The 16,490-nt window shown below is 48.0% G+C and overlaps 1 protein-coding gene across 1 annotated transcript in view; it reads right to left on the bottom strand.

The window, feature by feature from the left end:
* The window catches only part of ITGA5 (integrin subunit alpha 5), a 103,012-nt gene that overhangs the window by 23,512 nt on the left and 63,010 nt on the right, over window positions 1-16,490 (bottom strand). The window contains exons 17-21 of the mRNA XM_084836535.1: window positions 13,258-13,412; window positions 11,471-11,608; window positions 9,860-9,930; window positions 3,381-3,531; window positions 1,311-1,403 (exon numbers count right to left, since the gene is read on the bottom strand). Coding sequence (XP_084692661.1) covers window positions 1,311-1,403; window positions 3,381-3,531; window positions 9,860-9,930; window positions 11,471-11,608; window positions 13,258-13,412 — 608 coding nt within the window. The remainder of the gene's footprint in view (window positions 1-1,310; window positions 1,404-3,380; window positions 3,532-9,859; window positions 9,931-11,470; window positions 11,609-13,257; window positions 13,413-16,490) is intronic.

Raw genomic sequence — 16,490 nt, 5'->3', positions numbered from 1 at the left:
GCCGCAGGCATTCGCACACATTAAGCATGAGCCAGGCCTTTGGAGGGGTAAGATCAAGCCAGACCCCCATCTCCTTGCCTTGGCTGTTATAGAGGTGTGTGGCCCCAATATCATCTAGTGCAGGGCAAAGCAGCCCCTACCAAGTCCTATAGGCTAACAGCTGGAAGGATTCCTCAAGATCTGGCACTGTTCTGTGTGAGATTAAATAGTCCTACCCCAAGGGGCTGATCCCCACTCATAGGTGACGCCAGTGTGTGTGTGTGTGAGAATGCCTACCCTCCACATGTACCTCATCCCACCCACCCCCAATTGCTGGACCCCTGCAGTTATTTGTAGGAAAGGCACTTTTCACTCTCTCTCTCTCTCTCTCTCTCTCTCTCACACACACACACACACACACACACACAGAGCTCAGTAGTGTAGTTTGGGCTGGACTCTTGGGCCAAAGGCCAGGGCCCTCAGAAGACCACCAGATGATGTGGGCAGTGGCAAACAGGCCTGGTGTCAGCACCTGGGCTGACATGAATACACCAGCGCCCACCAGGGCTGAATATGCTTGCTGCAGCATCCTTTCTTTCTTATTTTTTTTTTTACCTCATAGGGGATGGCCAGGCAGGCATGAACATGGTTAGAGATGATCATTTTATTATTTTTACTTTTAAAATGTGTGTTTGCTTTTCTACAACAAAATGTTGCTCATTCCCAAGTCAATGTGTTTCGCATCAGGGCAACGGAAGCAACCTCCATTTTATTCCTGCAGTCATGGTGGCGCTATGATGTAAGTGAGGTTAAGCAGTTGTAACCCATGGAATGGTAGTGGAAACAGGAGGAGAAAACTCCTGACTTTAGACCAACGGGAGGGAGGGAGGGAGGGAGGGAGATCCATGATATAAAATTCCTGGCTTGCACCACTGCTTCCCCATTCTCCAAATGCACTTTGGCCCTTTTGTACCCTCAATACATTATCTGGTGCCACCACTGTGCCACTTGTATCACTCCAAAAGATAGAGAAGGCCAATCCCACACTTTGGCATTGGGTTTCCCATCACAGCTAGCTTAAAATGGCATTTGCCCAACCTAGCTTCTTCTCCTTCCATCCTCTCCCAACGGGCAATCATTACACGCACAATTCCTGCCCAGCTACCAAGTATTCCTTCCTTCACTGCAGCTGGAGCTACAGGTATCCTAGTTCTCACGTTTACCCCATGCCAGGTTCTCCCACCACAGCCCGACTGCTAGGGAGGTGGTTCTCTGAAGCCCCACCTTGCCCGACCCAAACAACCATCCTGGCACAGAGCACCAACACTCACACTGATGCCAGCCTTCATTGGATTGCCAAGGTCACAGATGACCATGTTGGTGTCATTCACCGTGCCATAGTTGCAGCTCTGGCTGGAAAGGTTCTAGAAGAGAGAAAGAGAAAGTGCAGTTAGAAGGGGAAGATGTAGCGGCCTGTCACTCTGCAACGGAAATGGTGAAAAAGACGGAGTGGTGAGCAGAATCATCTTCCCAGCCTGGCCCATAAGCGACTCCAGGAAAGTTCCACATAGGGAAGCAGAGAACAAGAAAAATACAGGGCCAGCAATAGTGGTGTCGTGCTGGCATTTTTTATTAGCATCTGCCACCCCCACCCGCCTTGGAATTCCCTGTTTCCTCTGAGCTTAGCTGCAATCCTCACAGTACCTGGGGGAGGGTGGGGAGACGAATATTCCAGCAACAATATATTGTTCCCTGTTGTAATGCAAAGCATTTTGGGGTGGCTTGCTCTTGAATGGGCAACCAAGCTTTACGAACCACCTGCTCCTGGTGGAGATGAGAATCGCTAGAAGTGGTTTGTTGATATGGATCAACACAGTCATCTGAATTTTTAGACTCTCCCTGGGGGTGTGGCTATGGGACTGTCATGATGAGTGCCTGCACTTCAACATTTACCACTGGCCACTAAAGGCTTACACTGATTTAGCAGCCATTCTTCCTCCACCTAAGAAACCCTGGGAGCTATAGCTCTATGAAGGGATGTAGAATGAAGAGAGGCAGGCTAGGGTTCTCCAACAGAATTCTCGGAAAGCACCCTGAAAGCACTGCACTCGCTGCTAGTGAGCTACCAAGTCCAATTTAAGGTCTTGCTATTAGCATATAAATCCCATAATGATTTGGGACTCAGCTATCTGAGGGAGTGCCTGCCCCTTCACCCGCGAGCTAGAGCCCTTCATTCTGCTGGAGATGCCCTGATCATTGTCTCTACCACAGATGAGATGAGGAGGGTGGGGATGTGAAATAGGAAATTCTCAGTGGTGGCCCCCCATTTGTAGAACTCACTCCCAAGAGAAGTCCAATCAGCCCCTTACTGCCATGAATATTTTTAAATGGAAGTTAAAGGCCTTTTTATTTACACAAGTGTTTGGCTCCCAACTTGTTTGTTTCAGTGCTTCTCCAACAGATTATGGTCAGTTTTAACTGTTTTGTTGTAACAGTAGTAAGGATTTTATTGGTATTGGTATTATCAATATTTGCAAGCTACTCTGTGATCCTGCTTTGGAGGCACTGTGGATAGATAGATAGATAGATAGATAGATAAATAAGAGTTTTAATAAATTACATCTGCATCAGTTTGCATATGGATAAAAATAGTTCCGATGAAAGAACAACTTTTAAGTGATGCATGCACATGTGACAAACAGCCACCACCTTAGATGAGGAGGCATTCCCTCCTGTCTGTGTTGTGCGAGAGGAGGAGGAGACTCTTCTAAGATGGGGCTTGCCATCTGTGGTTATTGTAAATATTTGGATTTAAAATAATTGGAATTTTAAAAACAATTCTGCCACCCACATTAATCAGGAGCACGTACACACAAGCCAGTGTAAAGGTTTTTAATAGATAATCTAATCAATTAAACATTGCAGCCTCACCATGTTATTATTCCCAGATTCCTTTGGGGGAGGGTCATGATACTTACAGTTACAAAAGCAGTATCAGTTTGTAATGCAGATATACCCACAGACATTCCACCTCATGAGTGGAATACTTTTTGCAAACACTCCCTGCGTGATCTCAAATATATTTCTGCAACCCATGAAGGTTAGAAACATGCTGGTACTTCTTGGTTTGTTTGTTTTTTAATTAAAATAGTGACACTCAGAATCTACATCACATATCAGATCGCCCAAAACTGAGAATCATGGGAATCAAGCAGCTTTCCTTGCAGGTCAGCTGCTAACTCTTCTGTTTTGGAGGAGGATAGAACTCTAGTTATTATTGGCTGGTCTATAAATGTAAGGAATATACACATAAATAAAATATTCAGCCCACAGCCTACTTTTTCCAGCCACTGGGATGAAAGGCCATTTGTTTGGGGGATGTTACCTGTGGTGGCACCTACCCCATAGTTCCGCAGAACCCCAGTATAGTCTGCTTCGGGTGGGATAGTAACATGGAGCTCAGCCTCATAGGCGCCACCTTCTCCACGGTTGAATGCATAGAATGAAAGGTTCAGCGCATTCTTGTCTCCCAGGTAGACAATGGTATGGTCCCTGCAAAGGGTCAGAACCAGAAAGAGTGAGTACACACACGAAGACGGCTGACTCCAAACCTAAGATTTAAGCATGCCATTCAGGGAGCGCATGTCATTCAGGAAGCCTCCCTCTGTTTCAGATGACATGACTATGGGCATGTTCACACATGGGGGCTTACATCAGTTTGAGCTTAAAACCACTCTCCAATACATAGGCAAGAAGGTATTCAAGTTCTCTTCTACACTCCATCTTGGACTAACATGTGGGCCAAACAGAAGTCTTACATGTGGCTAACATGTGGGCAAAACAGAAGTCTTATTAAGAGGCATGAAACTGATGGAAAATGGAAAGTTGTGTACTCACTGTGAAGTTCCATTCCACAAAGGGTTAACTCCCCATCACCACCATCCAGGAAAAGGCAGGAAATATGTGACCAAGGAGTTCTGCCTTGGTCCTGGCCTTTGGGGCTCCTCCCTTCCAAGCTAAAGACAGAGTGGTGATGGAGGAGCCTATTTGACTATCAGAAAGGAGAAATTAAGACATCCCCCCTGAGAAGACAGTCCTTCCGGGATGTCCTGTTTTTGGTAAGGTGCTATTGCATGGTTATACTCACCTTTGTATGTGTAGGGTGTGGTTTGGATGCCTCCTTCACACAGAACTGGAACGGAACTTCACAGTGAACACAAAACTCTCCGTTCCTTGTTTGGTGTGAGGAGGCATCCACGATGGGATGTGCACAAGCTGGGAGATCAGATAGGGTGGGCATATGTCACATGCTGAGCTAGGCCTGAGGTACCACTTGTGGCAACACCCTCCATCCCAGGGCAGCATCCACAGAGAAATACCTGACCAACTTACAGTGCCTAAAAAAGGTGCTGTGTAATTACTCTGTGGCTACCTTGGAGATTTTGACCATGGTTGCATTAGTGCAGAAGGCTGCTAAGGTAGCTGCAGCCCTAGTGGAATGTGCAGTCACATGGGCCAGCTTGGGCAGTTTCTGTGATTTGTAAGTTCTAAGCCATCTGGCCAATGTAGCGTAAGTGACCTTTTTGCCCAAGGCAGTGGGGTGAAAGGAAATAAATCAGGCCAATGTCCATCTAAGGCAAATCTTAAGTGCTTGACAGACATTCAGTGTGTGCCACATCCCCCGACCAGGATGGGAAGGATTAGGACAGAATTAAGGTAGGACCAGCTCCTGTGTTCTGTAGAAAACAGAAATGGCTTTAGGAAGAAATGACAGATCTAGATGCAGGGTGATGGAGTCTGTAGTAAAGATGCCTAAGTGGCCTCACATTGATAGTGCTGCCAGCTCTGAAATCCTCCTGGCCAGTGTTCTTGCCATGAATAAAGGGACATTTTGGAGATAGGAGGCGGAGGGAAGTAGCCCCTGAAGGGCTCAAATGGTGCCTTTATCGGAGCTGTGAGAACCATCCGTAGCTTCCAGGTAGGGAAGCAGTGTACATCTGGTGGACTGATTAAGGTGGATCCCCCATCCACCGACAAATTGTTTATGATGTGGAGAGTCCCTAGGGGTCTGCATCTGAGCTCAGAGAGGACTGACGATAAGGCTGCAAACTGCCTGTGTTGTGCGTTAATCTTGAGGCCAATATCCAAACCTGATTGGAGTAGCAGTTCCTGTATGTTAGCTTTTCTGTACACATAGGACTTGCGCCTGCACCAGCGAACAAAGTCTTGTAAATTCTATTGGTTGGGCATCTCGCGAATGTTAGTCGCCCCCCATCCTAATGCGAGGAGTCTGAATCGCTCAGTAGCCAGGCAGCAAGAGGCAACCAGACTGGATCTGGGTGTTGTGCTGGTCCCTGGGACAGAATGAGGAACCAAGGATCTCCTTGCACTATTTGGAGTAACTGGGGAAACCACAGCCATCTGGGCCAGAATGGTGCCACTAGAGCCAATACTGCCTGACTTCCTTGATCATCCTGGCTAGGAGGGGGATTGGTGGAAAGGTGACCCTGTGACGGCGTCTCCCTGTCAGAAAGTTCCCTTTCCTCTCTTCCTGCCAAGGGAGTCCAAGGAAACAGGGGAAGGTGATCTGGATGAGGGAGGCATCAGAAGGGGTGTAGGGAGAGGGAGAGTGGTCTCTGTGGGTCTTGTTTCTGTGTCTCTCTCCTTTTTGCCTTGTGGCTTGACGCAGATTTGGACCTTGAATGAATGCTTCTGTCCTCCCCTGTCCTCTTGCACTTGAGGGGTGCAAGATCTCCCCATACCCCCCGTCTCAGCGAGTGGGAGAACTCAGTCTGTCACTCCGGCTGTACTTTGAGCGGCCCCTGCTGTGCTCCCCCTCTCTGGAGCAGAAGTGGGTCAGGCTGTGCTTTCTGCGATGGGAGCTCTCCCTTGACCTGCTCCTAAGGGAGGCATCCCTAGAAAGGGGCGCCCTTGGAGTTCTCACGGGCAGTGGCTTTCTTTCTGCATTTGCACAGAGCAGGCTTGAGAATTAAAAAATGCTTCTCCCTCCACCAAGGCTACATCTGAGGAGTATGAGGGAGAGATGAAGGAGAGGAGAGAGTGCCTCTAAGCTGCCTCACCCACCCGGCCCCAAGGGAAGAGGTGTGTGTGGGATCCCATCCACCCAGGAATGCTCACAGGGCATCGTATTTGCTGGGTCCATCAGGGCTGTAGCAGAGGAAGAGACTGGTGTGGCTGCTGCTCTCTTTGGAAGCTCCTTTTGTGCTGCTGGCCCTGCTCTCCTTCTCTCTCTCCTGCACGCAGCAACCATGAGGTGTCAGGAACTCCTGTGCTGCCACTGCTCAGTGGATCCGCTCACCTCTCTTGTGAGGTGAAGAAGTGGTGGAAAATGTATGTGTGGGAGCAGAAGTCCCTGGACATGGTGCTCTGCTGGGACTCACACATGACTTCTGCTCTGCCACTCCCTGGCGCACCTCTCCAGCTGCGGGAAGAAGTGGCGGAAGAGAGGTATGTCTGGGTCCCTGGGAGGACTTCGGCTCCACCATGTCCACCAGTGTGCCGGATGGATCTAAACTTCCACCACCACCCCTTCTTGTTGACTTCTTGCTTTCTTCTTCCTTTTTCTTTCTTTGCTTGCTCTCACAGTAGCTAGAGGTACAGACACTGCCTCCCGCCATGAGGCAGGAAGTTAAACTGGCTAACCTGGGGTAGGCCCCAGCTCCTCCAGGAAACCAAAAATGGAGATGGCCTCCCAGTCCCAGAGGTGGGGCCTTCCCTAAGCTAGAAGGCCTCTTGCACTCAAGGGGAGAAAGTATGCAGTTTGCCTCTGGGCCAGGGTCGGTGCAGGACACTGTTGCCCTCTACTGTTGTAGGAGAGGTGAGTGTTGTGGTATTCTAGACAGAGTGGTGCTCTCGGCCCAGTTGAGAGGTGCCACTGCCTCTTTTGTAGAGAGTGTGGCTTCGTATATCCCCCTGACGATGGATATGGGCTTTGGCCATCGTCATATTGTCTGTTCTGACTAGCACGTGGGAGTGACTCAGTAGCGGAGTGAAATGTTTGACAGCCAGATGAATGGCATGAAGTTCGAGCCTGCTGAGATTGGTCCTGGTGATCCTGGTAATATGCTCCCCAACCCTCTATGCTGGTGTCTCGCATCAGAAGGATGCATGGAGGGTCTTCTAGGGGAATGCCCTAGGGAAGGTTCTGAGATTTCTCCCACCACAGCAGGGCGACCCCGAGGTTGTGGGATAGAGAGACCATGAGGTGTCATTAAGAACACAAGAAGAGCCCTGCTGGATCAGACCAAGGGTCCCTCTAGTCCAGCATTCTGATCACACAGTGGCCAACCAGCTGCCCACGGGAGACCCACAAGCAGGACGTGAGTACAATCACACTCATGTCGTTTTTGCACAATTTCATTTTGGAATGAGAGGAACAGCCATTGTAAGGGCCTGGAATGAGGCCAAACTCTTGTGACGTGCAGGTTTGCTCCTTGTCGATCACGTCAGCTTCTCACACGGTGCAGCACCTCACATGCCTCCAAAATGGCCCTGTGGCCGTCTTAGGCTGGCTGAAGTGGGAGCAGCTGAGCCTTGGAAGCAGCTTGCCAGATAAAGATTGTAGCTCTGTTTAATTGCCAACTCATGTCCCGCCTATTTCAGCAGAAGCTGCAGCTCGTACGCTGGCCGATGTGGGCACTGCTGAGCCTTGTGTAGATCACCTGATAAGGACTGTGGATTTTGTCAGCTAACACCTCGCCTGTTTCGGTGGAGGTTTGACTCTTTTTCCCTCCTCATGACTCAGATGTGTGTCACCGATTTTGTCTTCCTTTGCGGATCTGGCGGTCTTCATACCCATTGGGGTCATCGCCAGGAGCAGAGGAAGAGTGAGAAGTAAGGAAACGATAAGGACCTTTTTTTCTATTCTTTTAAAAACAAGAATAGGCAGTAAAAAGAGGAACTCAAAGGATCTGAAGAAAAGAAAGTGAATCCAGGTATGAGATTAAGGAATGAGGCCTAGAGAGAGTGGTGGAGAGAGACAAAAGCTCTGTCCTGGGTGGGAGCAGGAAACAAACTGGAAGGGAGGAGCCACAGAGGCCAAGACCAAAGCAAAGATCTTGGTCAAATGTTTCCTGCTTTTTCCTGAGCAGTGAGGTGAGTTAACCCATTGTGGATGTCTCCTCACACCAGACAGGGAAGAACCCCAACAAATGCTCTTAGAAGTCTGCCCCTACCCCCCAATCTTAAATAAACCCAAATACTGGTCATTTGGAGTTTGCTTGCTTCTTTATTCATTTATTTGTTTCATTTATTCATTCAGTGTATGAGTCATCCTACAGCTGACACTCTCATGGCTTAATAGTTGAAATCTGGACTCCTTACACCCTGAAATTAGAACCTGCCCCCAAAAAGCAATAGGAAAAGGGGACTGAACATGCTTAGCAGGACGTTTGAGGAACCTTTAGAACATAGGAAGCTCCCTTGTACTGACTCAGACCACTGGTCCAACCAGCACACTGTTGTATAAACCACAGGCTGGCAACCTGGTGTCTGCCAGGACCTTGGGAGGATCCTCCAGGACCCCTGTTCCCCCCACTGCCACTTCTGCTGCCACTTCCTCCTCCTTCTGCGCTCAGCTCAGCGGCAAAGAAGCAGGAAGTTGGCAGACTTTCTGCTTCCTTGCTCCTGAGGTGAGTACAGTGTTAAGAAGCAGCAAGCAGGCGGGTGGCATGGTGGCAGAAGGGAGCGAGCGGGTGACGGGGGTTGGTGGAAGGAGCGGGGGGCAGGGGAGGGGAGGAAATACAGGGAGGGGAAAAAGACGCCAGCAAAAATTATATATGCACCACTGGACCTGGGAAAAGATGGCAAATGTGCCTGAGGGCCCGAAAAGTTTGCCTACCCCTGGTATAAACTGATTGGCAGTGGCTTTTCAAGGTTTCTGATAGAAGTCTTCCCTAGCGCTACTTGGAGATGCCAGGGATTGAACCTGGGACCTTTTCCATAGAAAGCATGTGTTCCATCACTGAGTGATGGTCCTTCCCCCCCTTGGCTGGAGGCAGGCTCAGATGGGAGGAGTTTGCTTATAATGGACTGCTGGGCACGTGCCCCCACCCCCATCTGAACACAGGCCTAGTTAGTGTTTTAGTGTCCTTCTTTTATGTAACTCCCTTGACGTAGCTTATTCCTTTGACATAGCATATTCCTTTGGTATAGCTTATTCTTTTGGTATAGCTTATCCCTTAACATTAGCCTTCCCCTACGTGGCACCCTCCAGATGTTTCAGACAACTCCCAGCATCCCCATCCACTGGTCAATCTGGCGGGGCTAATGGGAGTTGTAGTCCAAAACACCTGGAGGATGCCATGCTAGGGAAGGCTGCATTATTCCATTATATAGCTTACTCCTTTGTATTTATATATACTGACAACAGTGTACTAGGTGCTGACACAACATAAAAAGTGCTGTAATGCTGCCCAGGAGGCTTACAATCTATGTTAAATGGGAAGGATACAAGAGAGGTCAGGGAAGGGTCTGTTAACAATGGAGGCAGTTACGGTTGCCAACAGAGGATGATTTTCTCCATCAGCTATCCTAAAGTCTTGCATTTCCACATGCCGAAGGTAATAGGGGAGATCACTGCTCCACAGGTCCCCAATGCCAAAGGTATGCATGCATACCCACATGCACAGGATGCAGATGTGCAGATTAGAAGGAATAGTTAACTGGGTAGTGAGTAGACCACTGGAGGGAGGAAGATCAGCACTGCTGGCAGGGATGCTGCTGGCTACATCCCCTTCCCGACTCCCTAAAGGCAAAGCCTGGTGATGAACATGCATAGGAAGGATGCAAAGGGGTGGGTGGGTGAGCATGCAGTTGCCTGGCGTCACCCTGGCTTGTGGCTCAGCAGGCAGAGCCTTACCCAGAAGAGACTTCGAGGTGGAGGTCAGGGACACAGACGTTGTCTTCGCCACAATCAAGCTGGATCTGGGCCTGGAGGACAAAGAGGGCTGGATATGAGACAGATGTACCACTCTGCCTATTCACCTATGCCAGGGGGATTAACTTGTATCTTTCTTTACTGACTTCTCCAAAGGGTCCTGCGCAGGCTACAATACAGAATCTTAAGAGAAATAAAAACGCCAAAAAAGAAAACCCGGCTAGTTCAACCCTCGTTCACACATTAGTCGCCCTGTCTTCCAGAGTCACAGAAATTCAGTCCATATCTAGCTTTTCTCATGTTAATAGAGCTCCCAACAGCTCAAGCAAACAAGCCAAGACACACACATGCAGTGTCACAAGGCTCACAAGTACAGGATGCCCGTAGCCGATCTGCCCTTGGAGACTCCTGCCCGACCACAAGTAGGGCACACAGTCAGACTACTGAGGCAACCAAAACACACCCTGCAACAGGCATATTCTTTTTTGCAAACCTTGCCCACTGAAATCCTGTCCCTAACTGAAGCACTCGCTGCTCCCGCAGAGAAAGAGAAGGGAGGAAAAGATTGTAAGTGGGGAGAAAGAAAACAACCCACAGCTGAAGTAACTGATAGGATACCCTTCATAAATGTATACACATAACTCTGGGATCTTCTTCTCTTTTTCTCTTTTATTTTATCTCATTCTTTATCTATTCTCATTTTATCTTTGAAACACCTCCCCCACCATGAGATTGACTAGCGTAGCGGAGGCTGGTGGCTCCAATGTAAGTGGGGCGGTGAATCTGCTCCAGGTTTCAGTCAGAACCACTCAGAACTCTAAAGGAGCTATCCAAGGTGTGCAGCACCTGACTGAAACCCACAGCAGATTCGCCGCCCCACTGACATTGGAGCTACCCACTGCCACTGGGCTAGCCTGAGAGTTGCCCCAAGCCTGTCTGCCCCTCATGCCCATGAACCTCACAGCCAAACAAAAATCTGAATCTTGATTTCAGCACCCTACCCCCTTCCAGTCTTCCCAGAAAGGGCTGAGTCCCTGGCTATGCTCGGCATGCATCATCCCTATGAGGGATGGTGCGTGAAAGTACTTGCCCGGCACCGAGAACAATGCCATTCTTCCTGGAGCCAGCTGAGTCCTCTCCCCTGCCCCCGTTGTGATCTCCGATCTGTGATCAGAGATAAGAACGGGAATTCCTCCAGGGTGGATTCCTCCAGGGGCTCTGGAGGAACCGAGGAGGGTCTCTGGGCTGAATGCAGAACGTCCGCAGGTCAGATTAACCCTGCGGGCCAGAGGTTCCACATCCCTGCTCTCTACCACACCGGCCCATAGTAGTATCTCCAGCTGCAGGGAGAGGTTGACAAAGCCCCGCCTGGATGACCAGCAGCTCTTCCTGGATTGAACAGTGATGTAGGAATGAAGACTAACAGGGGTCTTGGGCTTCGCTCTCCTGTTGACCCCATGTGCTATTGTTTTTCCGTTAGGATGACTGCAACTGCACTGCCGTCTTTCCTGCCAGGGAGGAGAGAATGCCCCCCACTGACTTGGCTGGCAGGTTCAGCCCTATTGCACAGCCCCCCACTACCAGAGTGCGTACCTTCTGCTCAATGTGGTTGTGAGTGAGGTAGGTGAGGATGGGTTGCAGACCGTGCGCATCTGGCGGGGCCTCTGGATCCAGCGAGAAGTTGAGCGAGAGGTGGATGGGGGAGAGCTTGTCACGGAATTCTGACTCACCCTGGAGAGAGAGAGAGAGAGGCTGAGGATAGTGACAAGAGCATTAAGCCCATGCCATGAAGACATGCATGCTGCAATATGGGGTCACTGATGCTCCTAAGAAAATAAGAAGAGCCCTGCTGGATCATCTGGTCCAGCATTCTGTTCACACAAGGGCCGACCAGCTGCCCAAGGGAAACCCACAAGCAGGACATGAGTGCAACAGCATCCTCCCACCCACGTTCCCCAGCAAGTGGTGTACACAGGCATACTGCCTCTGTTTCTGGAGGTAGCATATAGTCATCAGACTAGCAGCCATTGATAGACTTCTCCTCCAGGAATTTGTCCAATACCCTTTTTAAGCCATACAAATTGGTAGTGAATCTTGTGGTAGGGAATTCCATAGTTTAACTCTGTGCTGGGTGAAGAAGTCCTTCCTTTGATCTGTCCTAAATCTCCCACCAATCCGCTTTATGGGATGACCCCAGGTTCTAGTATTGTGAGAGAGAGAGAAAAATGTCTCCCTATCCACATTCTCCACACCATGTGTAACTTCTCTGGTTCCTCAGAAAAACAGTGGGGACTGCAAAAGAGCTGCATATCCAGCCACAGCTGCAGTATTATTAGAGTTTATATAATGTGATGCCAACTATGTGCTAGGAGCTTACTATGTTCCTGTCTACCAGACTGTTTTTTTAAAAAAATTTATTGTCTGTGCTTAATTCTGCCCCAGAATCACATCCCTTTTATGGAAGTTTAATTAACCAAATGAATTTCAAACAAATACAATTTATATTGTAAGCTGTTTGGGGCAGGGATCTTTCTTAGGAACATAGGAAGCCCCCTTATTCTAAGTCAGGCCACTGGTCCATCTAGCCCAGTACTGTTGACACTGACTGGCAGCAACGGCTCTCCAGAGTTTCAGGCAGGATTCTTTCCCAGCCATACCTGGAGATGCCTGGCATCGAACCTGGGACCTTTCTCCTGCAAAGCAGGGGCAATACCACTGAGCTACAGCCCTTCCCTTCTTATTGTTACTCTTTAAAACATCATGTACATTGATGCTACATCAATGATTATGTTTATATCCTACCTTTCCTCGAAGGAGCTCAAGGGGGCATCATGGTTCTCCCCCATCCCATTTGTCACAACAACCCTGCAGGTAGGTTAGGCTGAGAGATAGAGGGTGGCCCAAGGTCACCCAGTGAACTTCATGGCTGAACGGGGACCTGCATCTCCCCAGTCCAAATCTGACACTCTAACCACTACACCATTCTGTTCAGGGTATTTTAAAATAAATTTCTAGCTTTGCAGACATTTAATTACTTAGGTTTATAGCTTATCAGGAAGGGGGTTCACTAGTAGATCCAATAGCCGGGTTCATAAAGATCTGCTGAAGCCCTTCGCCTGGATCATGTCCAACCTTCCTCATGAATCAAAGATATCTGTTCAATCCCCCTGTGGAACTCCACAAGGTACCGATGGAGGACTCCCGAGGGGCCCCACTTTCTAAATATTTTCTAAACGCTAAAAAGTTGCTCCATTTGAGACAAAGTGCGAAAATAATGTCAGGTTCTTAGTTCCTCGGTCCCTCGGAGATTTCTCACTCTGGCGAAAAAGATGTTGCCCAAGAGAGGATGGCAGGGCCCGTCAACACAGATTGCAACTCACCCTGAGGTAGATCTTCATCTCACGGCACTCAGAGTTGGCACCGTTGCGGACTTGGAGAGTCTGGACCAGGTGGGGCTGCTGCGAATGTAGGAAGAGTGCCCGCTTCATTGCCTCTTTGTGCTTGAGGTGGTCGAGGTGCAACTCCACAGTGAATCCTGCTCGGGTCAGACAGAAGACGATGGCTCCAACTGAGAATCAACTGTACTGTGCCCTAGAACTCAGCCCTGCAGGATTCCTAAGCCAGTTGCAGAAGCAATATTAAGCACCCACCGTGCTACGGGGTTCTTGTTACATTAGCAAAACAACAGGGACTGGAACAGGGTTTCATACTCGGCTCCTTCTGGAATTACAGAAGACCCAAAGCCAAAACGAACTAGTTGTGGGTTCTGTAAGACCTGGTCTCTACTTCTCTGGCTCACTTCACCTGGCCTGGGAGGGCAGGGCCCTGGCTGGCTGACTCCCAGCTACAAAGGTTCCTGCCCCTGTGGTTATTTTTGCTGTCTGGATTTGTTTATGTCTCCTTTGTTTGACCTTAACAGAATTATTATTGGACTGTTTAATCCTAATGTATATTTATCAATGAAAAATATTTTAATGTGTATTATTTAAATCTTGTTATGTTTTATAACTGTAGAAATGTTGCTATACTTTTGCTATATTTAATTTTATTGATGTTGCTGTAAGCTGCTTTGAGCATGGTTTTACTATGGAAAAGTGACAGAAATAAATTGATGATGACAAAAATGACACAAGATCAATTCTGACACAAGGAGTGAGAGGAAGGGTTATCTATTTCCCACAGAAAATTTAACACAATATTCTAAAGATCATAATCAGTGAGTTTCCCTATTCCTTTAGTTATCTTGTTGTATTATATTATATGTGTTCTTGCTTTCCATTGCCTGCCTTTCTTCCAAAATAAAACTCATTACTTAGGGGAAAAGAAAAGAAGAAAGAAAAGTGAACTGCAGATACCACTTTTTTACAGGGAGCCAGAAATGGAGATAAATCAACACATCAGAAATGCAGCTATCCCTTGTGCTGGCTGAGCCATTTAACACATTTTATTTGATTTTCATCTTGCCTTATTAAAAAAAAAAGTATGCCCGAAGCGGCTTGCAACAATGGAACATAACATCTTCATCTTGAAAAAGGAAAACATCAAAATAACATTACTACATGCTATTAAAATGCCAATATAAAATTTGATCATTGGCTTTTCTCTTTAAAATAGAGAAACAAAACCCTGTTATTATTAGTCACATCACTGAATAATAAAGCATTATTCAGATGATGGAAAGGAAAGAAAAGGAAAGGAAAGGAGCTTTCCATGTGGCTATTTTAGAATTAATTCCTTCAAGATCATGCGGGGCTCAAAAATCCATTGTATGTTTTGCGAATATTTTCTGGTAAAAATTTTATTAAGCACTTTTGGGATGTGGCATAAGGTGTGCTACTCTTCACTTTAGTCACCTCCACAGATCTAGTGTGGGTGGGGGCTTGAACAAGGCCTCTCCTGTGACGGGTTGACAGAGACAGAGGAGGACAATCCCCTATGCACACTGCACTCCTGTGTGTGTTTACTCAGAAGTAAGTCCCTCTGTGTTCAGTGAGGCTTACTCCCTAGTCAGCGTGTTTAGGAATGTGGCATATGTCTCCATCTTGATGCCAGTCAGGTTTGCATAGCAGCAGGAAGGCAGTGGGCGGTGGGATATTATCAGGAGAATCTATCCAGGGCTTTTTATTACAGAACGGCCATAAGAGACCTACCAGTGCCAAGAACCAAGATATATGGGTGCCTCATCACCTAGGCTAGGGTATAAGGCTCAATTTTCACATTACTTTGTCAAGGCCTGCATTCACATTTAGGTAAGCAAAGCCTTTAGGAACCTGATGGAGCCAGTTTCCCTTGCCCCTGGCGGCCTTTCCCGGGGTGCGGGGCCTTGGCCAGAGCTTCTGTGGACCAGGTAGAAAGGCCTAGTGAGCTGCCTCCAGCCCAAGCCACAGGTTCCTCACCCCTGGCTTATAGTTCAGCATGAGCCAAGAAATAGGTCTGTAGGCAGTCTGGGAACAAGTCACTCAAAACTGAGAAGGCTGGCCAGAGCCAGCAGCTTTAGAGCAGGTGAAACATTTAAGCCCCTCAAATCACCTGACTGCTGCTGAGGTGGCTGCTGCAATACTGCCATAGGCAATGATGGCACGGAAGGACAGAGAGCAGGCTGGAAGCTTCCTCCTCTGACAAGCAGAGAGCAAAAGGCAAGTCCCACTGCTAAATCCCGACCCCTGGCACCATACAGCCTGTGGTTGTCACAACCTGCCAAGTTCCAAGCTAAGAACTGGCAGCAGATTCCTTTCTCCCCAGACCTCTTCCAATGGTAAATAAAGGTCACCATGGGAGTGTTGCTTAATGAGAATAGTCTGGGTGAGGCTGTGCCTCTGATCTCTCCCCTGTTGGCCCTAGCTGACCTGGAAGGAAAGCCAGAACTAGGAAGAAAGCCAGACTATGAAGCACATGGTCTTCGATGTCTATAAACTAATGCCCAGAGTATGGGAAACAAACAAAATGAACTTGAACACTTAATACAGGAGGGAAATTATGACTTGATAGGTATAACTGAGACTTGGTGGGATGACTCTCATGACTGGAATACAGCAATTGAAGGATATAACTTGTTCAAAAAGAACAGGAGGAGCAGAAAGGGAGGTGGGGTTGCAATGTATGTGAAAAATACATATCTTTGCACAGAAATACAGGAGGATGAGCTTGGTAGCCCCATCAAGAGCACCTGGATCAAAATACATGGAGCAAAGAATAAAAGGAACCTGATGGTGGGGGTCTACTACCGGCCACCCAATCAAGGAGAAGACAAGGATGAAACTTTTGAAAAGCAAATACCCAATGTTTTAAAGAAGCATGATGTAGTAGTAATGGAGGACTTCAATTTCCCCGATATTTGTTGGCAGACAAATTCTGCAAAACATGGCTCCTCCAGGAAATTCCTGACTTGTGTGGCGGATAACTTCCTCCTACAGAAAGTAGAGGAAGGAACTTAGTGGACTTAGTAGCATCTCAAAAGAGATGACTTAGTGGACAAAGTAGCAGTTACAGGAACTCTGGGGGAAAGCGACCATGTTGTACTTGAGTTCTTGGTTCTAAGGGAAGCAAAAGCCAAGTGTAGTCAAATGCGTACCCTGGATTTTAGGAAAGCTGATTTTAATAAACTCAGAACAAT

The sequence above is a fragment of the Heloderma suspectum genome, chromosome 2, assembly GCF_057233095.1.
Source record: "Heloderma suspectum isolate Gila_16-S chromosome 2, 16-S_ref, whole genome shotgun sequence".
NCBI lineage: Eukaryota > Metazoa > Chordata > Lepidosauria > Squamata > Helodermatidae > Heloderma > Heloderma suspectum.
The sequence above is the reverse complement of the archived record's forward strand: the minus strand, read 5'-3'. Positions and strand labels throughout refer to the sequence as shown.